At 35.3% G+C, this 14,046-nt stretch overlaps 1 protein-coding gene across 5 annotated transcripts in view; it reads left to right on the top strand.

The window, feature by feature from the left end:
• The window catches only part of EML5 (EMAP like 5), a 99,618-nt gene that overhangs the window by 38,956 nt on the left and 46,616 nt on the right, over positions 1-14,046 (top strand). For all 5 annotated transcript variants that reach the window (XM_058026821.1, XM_058026822.1, XM_058026820.1 and 2 more), the window contains exons 6-13: positions 1-136; positions 1,212-1,413; positions 2,505-2,642; positions 3,344-3,600; positions 5,576-5,788; positions 6,702-6,869; positions 8,159-8,265; positions 8,596-8,714. In XM_058026821.1, coding sequence (XP_057882804.1) covers positions 1-136; positions 1,212-1,413; positions 2,505-2,642; positions 3,344-3,600; positions 5,576-5,788; positions 6,702-6,869; positions 8,159-8,265; positions 8,596-8,714 — 1,340 coding nt within the window. The remainder of the gene's footprint in view (positions 137-1,211; positions 1,414-2,504; positions 2,643-3,343; positions 3,601-5,575; positions 5,789-6,701; positions 6,870-8,158; positions 8,266-8,595; positions 8,715-14,046) is intronic.

The following is a 14,046-nucleotide window of genomic DNA, read 5'->3' as shown; positions in this document are numbered from 1 at the left end:
GCAGGAATTTTCAGCATGAATGCATGTGAAGAGGGGTTTGCCACTGGTGGCAGGGATGGCTGCGTCCGCTTGTGGGACTTAAATTTTAAACCAATTACTGTGATTGATCTCAGGGAAACAGACCAGGGGTATAAAGGTAAGGAGGAGTTTGTTGCTGTCAATATACCAATAAGATAGGAAATTTATCAGTGTTTTGTACAAGAAAAGACTTTAAAACTCAAAGTGTTGTTTTGTGTACGTTACTATGAACTATTTGCTAGAAATAGAATAGATCATGCCCACTAGTATGAAGGTCACAGTTATTTTTACAAACAGCATGTATGATGATGATGTAGACACAGATTTAATTTTTAATGCATATTGTTTCTAGAGCACAGCAGTTTTTAACAAGGAACAGTAATGATTTAAGAGAACTTGAGGCAGTGAGATCTACAGTGTAAAACAATGGAGTACAACAATTTCATTTGCTAGTTATCCAAATATTCATTACAACTATTTGGATGTTATCTGCAGTTTTGTGAAACTTAGAACATTGCTTACTTGGAAATATGACTTCAGTTACAGTTCATGTCATGCTAAAACTTTACATAGTGGGTTTCAGATACAGTTGCTGTAATGATTTAGGATAAGAATACAAGCATGTACTGAAGCAATAGTGTCACTTACAATATTGCTTTTGTTGGCATTTGGTTTTTTCACCCCCAGTCACTTTTGTTATTTTCTAATATCTTGCCAAGAATTTGAAAATGTGTTAGAATGTCTGATAGCAATGAGATACTCAAGGTCAATACATAACTGATTACAAGTGAAGTCTTTGTATGGTATAATTGACATGGCATTCCCACCAAGATTGTGAAGTATTGCAACAAGATGGAATACATTTCACTTTAAATATGCCCTGCAGTAGAGTGGCTCTGTTTTAAATTTAAATTTACTCAGCTACTGCTTCTCAGTTCTGATGCATGTAGCTGAAAGCTGTTTCATTCAGTTTCATTCTTTCTGTCTTGTTCTCACCTCCAGTTGCTTCCTTTACTTCCGATATAACAGATGCTTACCATAAACTTTTGGCTTGCCAAATGTAAATCCAAGAATAAGAGAAGGGATATGGATACTTCTTGACATTTTCTTGCTTTTATGCTTTGTCTTTTGCTACTTTACCTTTGTTTTACAAGTTCTGAGGATGTATCTCTCAGTAACAATCTCTTCTACAGGTCTCTCTGTGAGAAGCGTTTGCTGGAGAGGAGACCATATACTCGTTGGGACACAAGATAGTGAAATTTTTGAAATAGTGGTGCATGAGCGTAACAAGCCTTTCCTGCTGATGCAGGGGCACTGTGAAGGAGAGCTCTGGGCTTTGGCTGTCCACCCTACAAAACCCCTGGCCATGACTGGAAGCGATGATCGATCAGTCAGGTTAAACTTTGTTTGTTTGTTAAACTGCATACAGTTTTGGGCAATCCACTCATTTTGTAGGTAGCCTAATTGAAATGTATGCATTTTAAAGTTAGTAAAATGTGGCATTGATGCACTTCTACAGTTAAGGTACCCAGGAAATGAGTGCTCTTCAGTAATAAAATACAGTGGAAGTATGTATTTCCCAAAACTCCCCATATATGAAATTTGAAAATATTTTGTTTGGGCTAACACTGAGCACTCAGAGACAAGTATCCTTTGAGTCTTTCCTTTTCAGGAGTTATGTTAAGCATGCACAGCTTGCAATGAAAAAAACTGGGATAAAAACTTACACATTTTGCTCTTACCATATTTACTTTTCCAAATGCTGCAAATTAACTTTTAATGTGTGAATTTCATCGAACCCAATCCATGCATTGTAAACAGAACATAAATGCTCAGGAAAGCCCACCAAATTACTCCCTCCTACATGTTCATCTCTATTTTTTTTCACTCAAAACTGCCATTTCTTTCTTATAATTTAAAAGTGTTGGCATTTTTGCTGAATGTCTTTAGTGCAACACAGTTAAGCAAATCAATAATTCAATTATTAATATTATTATTACTCTCAAATTCCAGATATGATTCTAAATAATTTATGTAATCTACCTTGTTATAAAATCTCACATATTTGAATATTATTAGTTATAAGGAGTTATCAATAATGAATTAATAATAGGAAAAGTTGTTTATACTGATCAAAGTCTCTAATTGTTATTTAATGTTTCTGGCAAAAATGATTAGCAAAATAATGGAATTTTGCAGGAGTGGTCTAAAAGCATGTATTGTCATATGCTCTAATTTTTTATATTCAGAAAATCAAAATTAATCTATCCCCACATTTTCTCATTAGAGATATTCCTGCCTATTAATATAAGAATATTTCTTGCTGTATGCATAATTCGCACTTATGTTTTAGATTTTCCTTGTGGAAAATTATTTTAAAATAGGGACACTACCATGTCCAGCATTGTGCAGAAATGGAGGGCTTCATCTTCTCTGTGACAAAGCTACACACCCATTTTACATGAGAAACAATGGCTTTGTTTTAGAATCTGGAGTTTAATAGACCACGCTCTGATTGCCCGGTGCAACATGGAGGAGCCCATTCGCTGTGCCGCCGTCAGCACCGATGGAATCCACCTTGCCCTTGGCATGAAGGATGGCTCTTTCACTGTGCTCAGAGTCAGGTATGCTGCAGAACTTAAATATAGATATGTTATCAATGTTTTGATCTCTTGTGGCCATGCATGTGGTCACTTTGTTTTAAAATGTGGAGGGTGCTTTGATTTTTTTAAATGTGTGCTACGTATGTTCATGTTGTTCTATAACAACCCATTTGAAAAAGTATACTGGTCTATTTGCAGGGAATGGCAATGTTCTAGGAAATGTTTTACTTTAGGTTTTATATTTATGAATTATCCTTGAATTACTAAGAAATAAATTTTCATTACTTTGTAAATTGTTTCTATGTGTTGGAATTCTGCTGTCAGCACATCATGCATACAAAACAAGTACTGCCTTGTGCTGCTGTGATCCCACAATTTTAAAGGGAAAATGAGATTTGTGTCTCATGTCAGTGAAGTTTCCTTCCATGGGTGAATAAAGATCTCATAATTCACTTGATGAAATTTTCTTATGAACCCAGCTCAAACTGTTCCTTTTGTTCACTGTCCTTCAACCCAGTGAAGCACCTTCTTGTGTCACTGTTTCCTTCCGTTTTTTCCTCCATGAAGCCCTAACCAACTCTAAAAACAGCGGTGTTGTGTTTGCACACAGGACAGTTAGGTTCAATATATAATTTCACAGTCTTGTTCGTTTTTTAGACTGGGAAGTTGACAGTGTGATGAGGCTCTTCTCTACTTATGACATGCTTTCTTTCATACCACAGAGATATGACTGAGGTTGTTCATATCAAAGACAGGAAAGAAGCTATTCATGAACTCAAATATTCTCCAGATGGGAATTTCCTAGCTGTTGGCTCCAATGACAGCTCTGTGGATATATATGGTGTTGTTCAGCGATATAAGAAAGTTGGGGAGTGTATTGGATCCTTAAGCTTCATTACACATATGGATTGGTCTTCAGACAGTAAATACTTACAGACCAATGATGGCAATGGAAGGAGACTTTTTTACAGAATGCCAGGTAAGGTTCTGGGTTGCCATCATGCTATTTGTTACTTAAAACAGAAATAATATATAGTGGTTTTGTTAAAAAAAAAAACCAACAAATTCAAAGCATGGTTCGAAGCATGGGGGTATAGATGAAGGGCTTTGTAAGTTCATAAGATTATTTGCCACATTTGAGTAAGTACAGCATTTTTCTGGCAAAGTTCCTGAAATACTTTTATCCTTATATGTTTAGTCTTCTTTCCAATGTATATTTTTATACTAGAGATGCTGCCTTATAATTTATTTTGTTTCTCAAAAATAAACTTTTGCTCCCACTTTCTTAGAAGAATTAAAATGCAACATTTAAATTAAATTTTGCAGTAGCTTAATAGCTTTGTTCTTATAGTGCTTGGATATTAAATAAATTAATATTTTATTGCACTGAATGGTTTTTAAAGTGTGTGGAATAATAGGTATGTTGTAGCTCAGAAGAGGCATTTGGTTGTCTAAAACTATGCAGCAGACTGAGGATTTCAACTTAAAAGAGCTTTTACAGTGAGGAACTTTGTGATAACCCTATTATTGCAAGTGTTTTCAAGACAGTTTTCTTGAAAACTTGACTGAAGTGTCCCACAGTCTTGAAATAATTTCTATTAAGGTAGTTCCCTCTGTAGAGGATCTGCACATAGTGCTATCTTAAAGCTTGAAATTGAAGTAGTCCTTTTTAGAATACGCCAGTGGCAGTATTTATCACAAGGTTTGACTTCTATCTATTGTATACACTCTTTACATAGTATTCTGTATTCTTCTCACTCATTTTTGTAGTATTTTTATTTGTAGTAACTGTGTATTATCACCACTTTTTATAGAGTCCCTTCATTCTTATACAAATTTATAAAGATTTATACTTTGCACTGTACATTATTCACAGATTCTTGGAGTTTTTTATGATTCTCTGCTGAAACATTTCATTCATTCTATGCCCAACTTTGATTCTGTGCATTGAATGCAGCAGAAGATGTGTAAGAAAAGATTGTGAGAATTTAATTAGAGAGCAACAAACAGACACAGGAGGAGCAATTTGAAGTTGTAAGATAACCTTCAATCTGGAGTTTCTTCATATGTTAGAATGTGGGATTATGAAACCTTGTTTATGAAAAAAAAATTATCAAAGGCAGTGGAGTTAGAGGAATCTCCCATGTACTTTAAAATAATGATCAAATTGTGTAACACTTCAAATTCCACAATGAATTCAGGAACTTAGAGTTGTCTGGCACAAGACCTGCAGGACTTAGTTATGGGTATAAACAGTATTATTAATCATAGTTTACATGGATTAGTGACTGAAAGGCTGAGAAGTGGATTGTTGTCCTGCTCACCTTCTGCAGGTGTGTGTTCAGTCTGACTCATCAAAGCTTTCACGTTTGCTTGCACTGTTCCTGCATTGCTCCAGCCCTTGGCTTCTGGCCTTTCCAGAACACACAGTCACTATTTCATGGGCCTTTGGTCTGACTCAGTTCCTCAGCTCTTGCCTTGGATCAATCTCACTACAGGTAGAGCTGTGGTGTGAAATAATGTAACAAGGGTCTAAGCACAAAATAGGTGGTTTTAGTAATTTGCAGTGGCCAGATGTGAGTTTTTCAGTTCTTGCTCTAAATAATCCAAGTTTCTACAATCATTCAGCAACAGAATTTTTTATGAACTTTATCTTAGAATGATTGCATGTATTTTTGATAAACATTTAAAAAAAACACAACCTCAAGCAGATACCAAGAAATAATAAAAACTGTAAAATACCAAACCTGTGATCTTCTGTTAAATAGTCTTGAGAAGTCTTCTTACTGATACTGTTGGTCATAATAGGCAATACTAGATCAGGGCCATTTCAGAAGTCAGTTTTTAATCCTGTTGTAATTGGTTTTTCAATTTTTAGAGAATTTTTAAAAATGTTGCATTCTTTAAAATTGCGTGAGCTAATATTGAGAAATGGCTCTTTATTTTTTGCTTAGGTGGAAAAGAAGTAACAAACAAGGAGGAATTGAAAGGCATTCAGTGGGCATCGTGGACCTGTGTTTCTGGCCTTGAAGTTAATGGAATCTGGCCCAAATATTCAGATATAAATGATATAAATTCTGTGGATGCGAATTTTATTGGTCAAGTTATGGTTACAGCTGATGATTATGGAATAGTAAAGCTCTTTCGGTACCCATGTCTAAGAAAAGGTAGTGTCTTTTAAATTCAATTATATGCATATTTTAAAATTGTGACTATTCAAGAAAAGTGTACTAGAAGACTGGAAAATGAAATGGTTTTCAGTATCACTTTTTTTCCAAAAGAGTTCAACAAAATGTGGGAAATACCAGTCTTTAAAAAAAACACCCAAAACATTCATTTAAATGCATAAAGGTTGAAGACCTATCCTAAGACCTATCCATGCAGTTGTCGCCAGCATTAAAATTGAATGGTGTGTAGAATGAAGTTCTTCAAACAGCTCTGAAACAATGAAGCCTTTTTGATCTAAAAAGATTACTTATAATGGAGTGCTGTTAGGAACTTAATTTCAGTAACTCATGCAATGTCTGTGTTGTGGTTATGTAGCCCTGAAAACGTTGACTGGATGTAGCTGTACTACTACTACCAGTTCTACTGCTAAACGTGGGAGGAGATGAATTGTCAGAAGTGCTTAGCACTGACATTGTACATTGGGAACTTGTGCTACAAGCATGTATATGGGGGTGTTTTCATAGACTTAAATATACATGATTTAAATAACTGTATTTTTTCAAAGTAGAATTAATAATTTTACTTTGTAAAAAGTAAAATAAAATTATTACAGTGAAATTTCTTAAATCTCTGGTACACCTCATTCAGCATTGTCATATGTCTTCTGTTCTTGTGCTTGACTAGATTAAGTTGTTATATTTTAGAACCTAAATTAACAAATGTATCTTATATACACATTAAAAATTGTGAAAACAGCAAAAAGATGTTTCTATTGATTAAAATACCAGTAGGAATTAGAATATCTTTATGAAATACTACTTTTTCTAGGCGTTCTTTAATATGATTTTCTGAGGTGTTCTTCTGAAACATTTATTTCACAAATATTGAGAGATATTTTTGTTCTTGTTCTAGGAGCAAAGTTTAAAAAATATCTTGGTCATTCTGCTCACGTGACGAACGTCAGATGGTCGCACGATCACCAGTGGGTTGTCTCCATCGGGGGAGCTGACCACTCTGTCTTTCAGTGGAAGTTTGTCCCCGACCGCAAGCTGAAGGACAATCTTCATATAGCACCCCAAGGTAAGGAAATAACTGAAAAAAAACCACAAGAAAAGGCTAAAAGAGAAGTAAAATTCTTTGGCGACGGTATTGGAATAAGTATTCAAAATTGTCAGTCTTCACAATTACAACAGTTCTTGTTATTTAAATTTTGCAGGTGCCTGAAGCACCTGATAGAGTTTTCCAATACTTGCCAGTACCCTGTGGTCCTGGTTTGGCATTAATTGATCTTTGGTGAGGATTTAAAAAATCTGTGTACTGGCATTTGTCAAACCATCACACCTGTGTGTTCAGGCTAGCAAGGGTATGAAAAACCTTCACTGCTGTGACTCTTTTGCAAAGAAAAATTTTAAAAGTTCAAGCATAGATAGGAATTTCTGAGTTCTGTATATATCACCCTTTACTAAATTGACAACAACTGCATGCTCAGGTGTCACTGGAAAAATATGGTTTTATACTAATCGTTTAAAATTTTGAAGTATTTAGATGATAGTGTAAGTATTATAGCTGTTTTTTTTTTTTTTTAAAGCAGAATATAGATGTTTAGTGTTTGGGAAAAAATGAAGATCATGTTTCCACTAGTGACTAATTAAACAGTTATTCTCATGAGGTTCCTAAAATCAAAACAGTTAACTGAGTGCCTCCCTTGGAAATTCCTAAAGGAATTTAGATAATTCTCTGGGGAAATGAGAATATAGTTACAATAAAATAGGCTGTTGCACCATTTAATTGCTCAGATCAGATGAATATGTATCAGTGTATATTTAGCATACAGGTAAATAAATACAGATGCAGTTCTGAACTTCTCAGTGAAAAATGCACAAGGAAACAATAATAGGCTCTTCCTACATATTGAACTTTGTGTCTACCCTTTTTCTCTGCAGTCACAATAAATTTTTCCTCTTCCTATCTATAATTTTTCCCTCTCCCTAACCTATTTGAAGAATTTCTGCTTGCATCAGTAGCTCACTTTAACATAAGTTTCTCTTTGCACCCTTTGTTAATTTTGTGCAAGTCTTAGTTTCTGCTTTATACTGATTGTTTAATTATCTTCTTTTTCCTTTACTCCTACATTAAAGCTCATGAAATTATTTTAGTTAATGAAAACTAACTCACTCCAGCACCCAAAATTATCGTATTTATGGCTTATTTCCTGTGTAGCAGCAGAATTGTTCTGGTCAATTATTAGCATTTTATGTTGTAGCTAATAAGCATTGATTATCAAATCAGAAACTTTTGGCTGTTAGCTTAAACTTTGTGGCTTGTAATTTAGGTTGCTTAACTTTTTATTTCTGTTTTCTTGGTGACAGAGAGTCTGGTTGATTCTAATAGTGATGAATCAGATTCAGATCAGTCTGATGTTCCAGAGCTGGACTCTGAAATTGAGCAAGAGACACAGATCACCTATCGTCGACAGGTAAAGATTTTAGTTTTAATGGCAGCTGGAAGCTTCCTAGCGTTTAACTTGGTCATTTATGAAGACTGTTGAAATCTCAAAACTGGGGAGACTGCATGGGAACTGAGCAAAATCTTTAGAATTTTTGTTACCTGATGCATTCAAAAGAACAAACTTATTAAAATATAATGATGAATCAAAAATTACAGCTAAGATATTAATATTAATATTAACAGAGAGAAAAATTATTACATGTAATCCTAGAATGCAATTTACAACCAAGTTGCACTATATAGTCACCAGCTATAGGTATTGGAGGGTTTTTTCAGTTATGTATGCTTTTTCTTAAAGGTTTACAAAGAAGATCTACCTCAACTTAAAGAGCAATGCAAAGAAAAAAGAAAAAGTGCAGCTTCTAAGAGACGTGAGCGAGCCCCAGGGAACAGTATAAGACTACATTTTGTTCATGGGTATGCAAACTAGCATTCTTAAAAATATACAAGCAGACTGTTTGATTTTATAGACTGGTGTTTATAATTTAATAATCTGATTAAAGACTTTTATGGTTGTTGCTTTATGATTTGCTATTTTAATTTATATCTGTAGAAATAAATTTACACTAAATAAATAGAAAGCTTTGATGCCAGCATGCTAATTCTACACATGAATTCTGAAGTGAATTTGAAGTCAAACTTTGGCTGGTACTTATTGCATGAATACAGTGACTAAATAAGGTATTCAGTAATCTCACCCATACTTTGCAGTATCTGGAAAGCAGTAGTTCTCTTTGATGTGATTTTGATAGCTAGAACAGAAACTTTGTGTAGTTGAAGATGACTGGATTCTGGACAATGTGGTGTTTCTAGCAGTGATTTATTTAAAAAAAAGTAGAAGTTGTTTGTACCTAGTTTTAAACAACTTACATGTTCCTTTCTTAATTTAGGAATTAAATGTAATTCTTGATAGGTCTTGTAAGTATGTTAAAAATGAGTTTATTCTTTTTTTGGTGCTATTTTGAGTAGCAGAATGACTTTTGGATGCATCCTTGAAATCTTACGATTCATCTTTAGGATTAGTAGTTTCCCATGGTTCTTCATAAGTGAAGAATTTTTATCAGAAAAAATAATGGAGTTTTAAAGCAAGCTGGTACTAGATGTTACTACATTAGAATAATGATCAGAAATATAAATTCTCTTGATATAAAGCAAAACCAAAACCTTTATTCAACTAAGACGTTGCAACTCAAGTTTTCCTTTTGAGAGAAAGCTCTTTGCAGGAATACAGCTTCTTTTCAGATATAACTAAATGCAGGGAGAAGTTACTGATACTGCCTTTATAATGGCACTTATCAATTGTAGTAGGCTCCACATGCAATTCTTAATAAATTAATTGGCTAAGAATAGTTAATATTCAAATCAGAAATTTTGTCTGCAGAAGACATATAGTAGCTTTGAAAATTATGACAACTGGGAAGCTTGGTACAGAGCTGGGGTTTTTGATTTCTCTTTTTGGTGCTCCCAAATTCTCAGTTGAAGGTTTTGATATCTGCATAGAGAATGCATTAAGGTGGGTAGCTGCTGTATGTAGTCTTTAAAGGTTGGTCTAAGAATAAAACCAAATGATCCTGACGGAGATGTAGCACAAGCAAGGGCCCTGGATCTTTGGTATTTTTGTTATTTCCTTCACAACAGAAGTGAAGCTTGACCAGAATATCCAGCAATGACCAGAAGTAGAATGTCCTGTTGAGTTCTGTCTGGTTACCCTATGGGCATCAAGAAAACTAATGAAGAATCCATGCTGAACAACAGATTTTTCTCAATGTCCAGGCTGTTAACTTTAAAGTGACCCACATCCAAGTGAGTAATAGGCATATTCTCTGATTCAGGAAGTCTGCTTTGCTTCATCTTTCTTTAGCTGCAATGGAAATGTCTTGGATGTTCCTAGAAAATTTAAGAGGTGGTGCTTTTTTTAAATCAAGGGAACTGGAAGCTTTTTCTCTTTTCTTTGTTTTTGAGCTTGTTAGTGTTGCGCTTTGAATTTGTCAACTGCCGTGAAAGACAAACTTTTAAAAATCTCTTGATAACCTGTAAGAAATCTTATAAACCTCTGGTTACTTCCTATTTTGGAAGGAAATAAAATTCAGAGTATGTGAGCCAGCTTCTGACTAATATGGATGAGGAAAGAACTTCTGTTAAGAGGGTCACTTGTGTCTTTCTCTAAGAGATCTGATTCAGTCGTGATCAGACACACTTTGTTAAATTGATGTACAAATCTGGCCTCTTTTTGATTATTCCTGTATTTTAATTCTGCCATGTATTTGGCAAGGTGGTGGTTCAGAAACATGCACTAATCAGAAGAACCTTTGTCTTGGACTTGATGCTTATTATGCTTTCTTTTTGCTGGCAGGAAATAAAGATGCACATGTAATACTCATGCCTTGTATTCTCTCAGAGCTATACTGTTGATTTCACAAGAATGTTTTTTTTATATTTTTGAATATTCATAGAGTCATAGAATTATTTTTCAACATTCAAAGTATTTAAGCACAATCTAGTTTGAATTTCAGGATATTCAATAAACTAACCTTACCATAAGATCAAATTTGGTAGCAGTTTCAAGATGACATGGGAATGCTCTATAAGGAGAGCCTTATAACATCTTGCATGGATTCCTACATATACCTGCAAATAGCATCTGAAGGGAATAGCCTCTGAGTGGGTCCTCTTGAGAAAACTACTGCTATGCAGAATATTTTTTAAAAAAATTAAGTCTCCACCTTTGTACTAAAGACTCTGTTCTCAATCATGTTCGTTTTGATATTTGGTTCTTCTAGAGATTTTCAAGGAGGATTGGACTACATGGGGAAGCTTCCCACATATGTTTTAAAGAGTAACATGCAAATTTTGAAACTCTTACAGCATTAGACAAGCAATGGACATTGACTCTTTTCCCAGGGAGGACAGTACTTGTGAAGTTGCCTGTTAGCTGGATATAGATGTGTAATTTGTACATGTGGGTAGGGTTCAGCTTCAGGTTATTCACAGTGATGTGCCCAAAAGGAAATGGTTTTATGTGTATATCTAAACTTCCATCACAGTCACTGGGGATTCAGTCAGTAATCAGTGGAGCATGAGGAGTGATTTGACTCAGGTAAAATGCAGTGCTGATGGTTGGCCAGCTGAGCAGCCCTGCAGGTTCAACTGACTCAGTTGACTACAAGTGTATTGATTAAAATGTAGGAATTCATGTATCTAACAAACATGTGAGCACCTATGTTTACATGTCTAAATCTCAAATTGAAGGCAACCCCTGCTATTCATGACTTTGGTAATGGCCATTTCTTTTCCCTTCCATTTAGGAAGCTACATCTTCTTCTGATAGTTACTGTCACATTAACTTGAATCAATCCGGGACAATTAACTCTGGCAAAATGCATTCTTACTTTTATTGTGCCTTGTTATATATTATTCAGTAACTACAATACAGAGCTTCTTTCATTATTATTTAATTTATAGTTGCTAATAAAGATGCCTTGTAAATTTCTTTGGTTTGTTTTCTGCATGTGAATAAATTATTTCTCTTAATGTTTTTTTCAGAGATTAGCTAGTATTCTCAGTTCTAAATTGGTTTAATAATATGGAGATGTAAGCATTTTGGAAAAGTGTAGAATATTCTTAGGGAATTACCTTCTACATTGCAATATGCTTCTTTTCATTGCTGTTTAACCTAGTCCCATCACTTTCCCTCTGGAAAAAAGTACCTTTATTGTCAAGGAGTTAGTAAACTGGCCCGTGGGAAAGACCAAATGTGTTTAATGTGGTGACAAAGAGTCTTTGTTGGCACTGCTTGATATTTTGACAAACTATGTTGTATTCTAATTGTAAAAAATTGATTGTACCAATTTTTGGAGGAAATGAACTAAAATTACATTCTATCACAAGAAGTTATGAATAATGAGAACTATTTTCCTGCATCCTAGATACATTTTGGATATTTTGAGTAGTCCTGTGATACATGGCACTGATGTACTCAGTTTCACTAGGTTTAATTTAGGGTATATAGGCAATTGTTCTGATGAGCTGGGAAACTTCTGAGTTTCTGGGTTGTGTGTAGGAGAACCTGAAACTCTTTTGGTGTCTTCACACCTTTTACTTTTATAGGCAACTGCTAAGCTTGCAAGAAATTCCTCAATGTTCAGTATTTCTTTCAGCATGCATATTTTCCTAGATGTTGGTTTTTGTTTCTTGTTTGTGTTTTTAATATTTTCCTTTAGGGTGAATATTTGACCTTTTTAAAAAATTAATTTTGCTTGCAAAGAAAATCTAGCATGTTTAGTAGAGTACAGTGCAGAGTGAAGTACAGGAAAATTATGTCTGAGCAGCAATAGGTTCAGGTATCTTCTTTGGCACTGTGCCTGCCTTTATAATCCCTGCCCCTCACAGAGTGTTGCCAAGTACCTAAAATGGTGATGTTACATACTATGATATGTTATTTTTGTTTTTTTCTTCATAGTTTCTGTAGGTAATTGTATATTCTGCTCCTTAAAAATCTAGTGGCTGTACATCTAAGGAGGCTGCAAGCAGACAGCGCTCTGGGTTGGGCAGAAATCAGCTTCCCAACATCTGCACGTGCTGCTGTGGGAAGGAAGGAAGGATGTGGGTGGAGGGAGAGCAGGACTGAAGAGCCTGCAGTTGTATTCTGAGTCTAAGTTGTTGGTCACGTTGAAAAGAGCAGGCAGCAGACATAGCTGAGCCTCAGATCAACTGTGAGGAGAGATTCTGCTGGAGACCTTGAAGGGACAGTAACTCAGGAGCTGCTGAAAAGTTGCTGGACTAGGACCAAATCTGTAGTTAAGAATCTGCCTGTGAATACCAACCTAAACAGTGAGTTGAAGGGAGCCCTATTTAAATGCTTTCTTTCTGTGCTATCACAGTTTTCACTGGTTTAAGAAGTTCACTTCTCTTTTTTTGTGATCTAATGAGACCCAACTTTGGACTTCACAGTGTGGCAGGCAGTACAAAGCTGGGAGGAGAGGCTGGCAGACCCGATGGCTGTGCTGCCATCTGGAGGGACCTGGACAGGTTAGAACTGGGCAGGAAGGAATTTCATCAACTTCCAAAAGTCTGAGACGCAAGTTCATGAAATACAATATTCTTCTTCTAGGGAGCAGTGGACCTGGACTATCTGCTGGTCTGTTTAAGAACTTTGTGTGGTGATCTTAGTAATTTTTCTCTAATCACATACAATGATATAAATACCATTGTGTGTAATATTGGTGAGCCTGCTGAAATACATTATATTCAAATCTGTTCCATGTATGTGCTCTGTTGTTTTCCAGTGATGCACAGATCTAGTGTTTACAAACATGGATTTGTGGTGTTTGGAATATTCATTAAACTGAAGTTGGTCAGCTGCCTTACGGATTCATTACTTCCCCAGTGCATATGGTTGCACTGTGTACATAAGGAAAGATGGATGTAACTTCATGGTCTTAGTCACACCAAGGAAGAAATGAGTGTACTGAGATAGTGTATACAGACCTTAGTTGGGAATTGGCCTACTCATGCCAGTTCCTGTACCACTATGAGAGCAGAAAGTTCAGAAAAAGAAACTGTTCTATAAAAAAAAAGGCTTTTTTTTTTTTCTCCTTTCAGGTTTCCAGAAATGGTTATGTTTTGCTGTCTGATTTTTGAGCAGTAGGAAATAGCCAGAACTAATACTTTGGACATTCTCTACTCTACTTAACTACATGTTGCATGCCCAATTTCTCCATGTGGTCTGAAAAAATTGCTAGCTATTACT

The sequence above is a fragment of the Melospiza georgiana genome, chromosome 6, assembly GCF_028018845.1.
Source record: "Melospiza georgiana isolate bMelGeo1 chromosome 6, bMelGeo1.pri, whole genome shotgun sequence".
Taxonomy (NCBI): domain Eukaryota; kingdom Metazoa; phylum Chordata; class Aves; order Passeriformes; family Passerellidae; genus Melospiza; species Melospiza georgiana.
The sequence above is the reverse complement of the archived record's forward strand: the minus strand, read 5'-3'. Positions and strand labels throughout refer to the sequence as shown.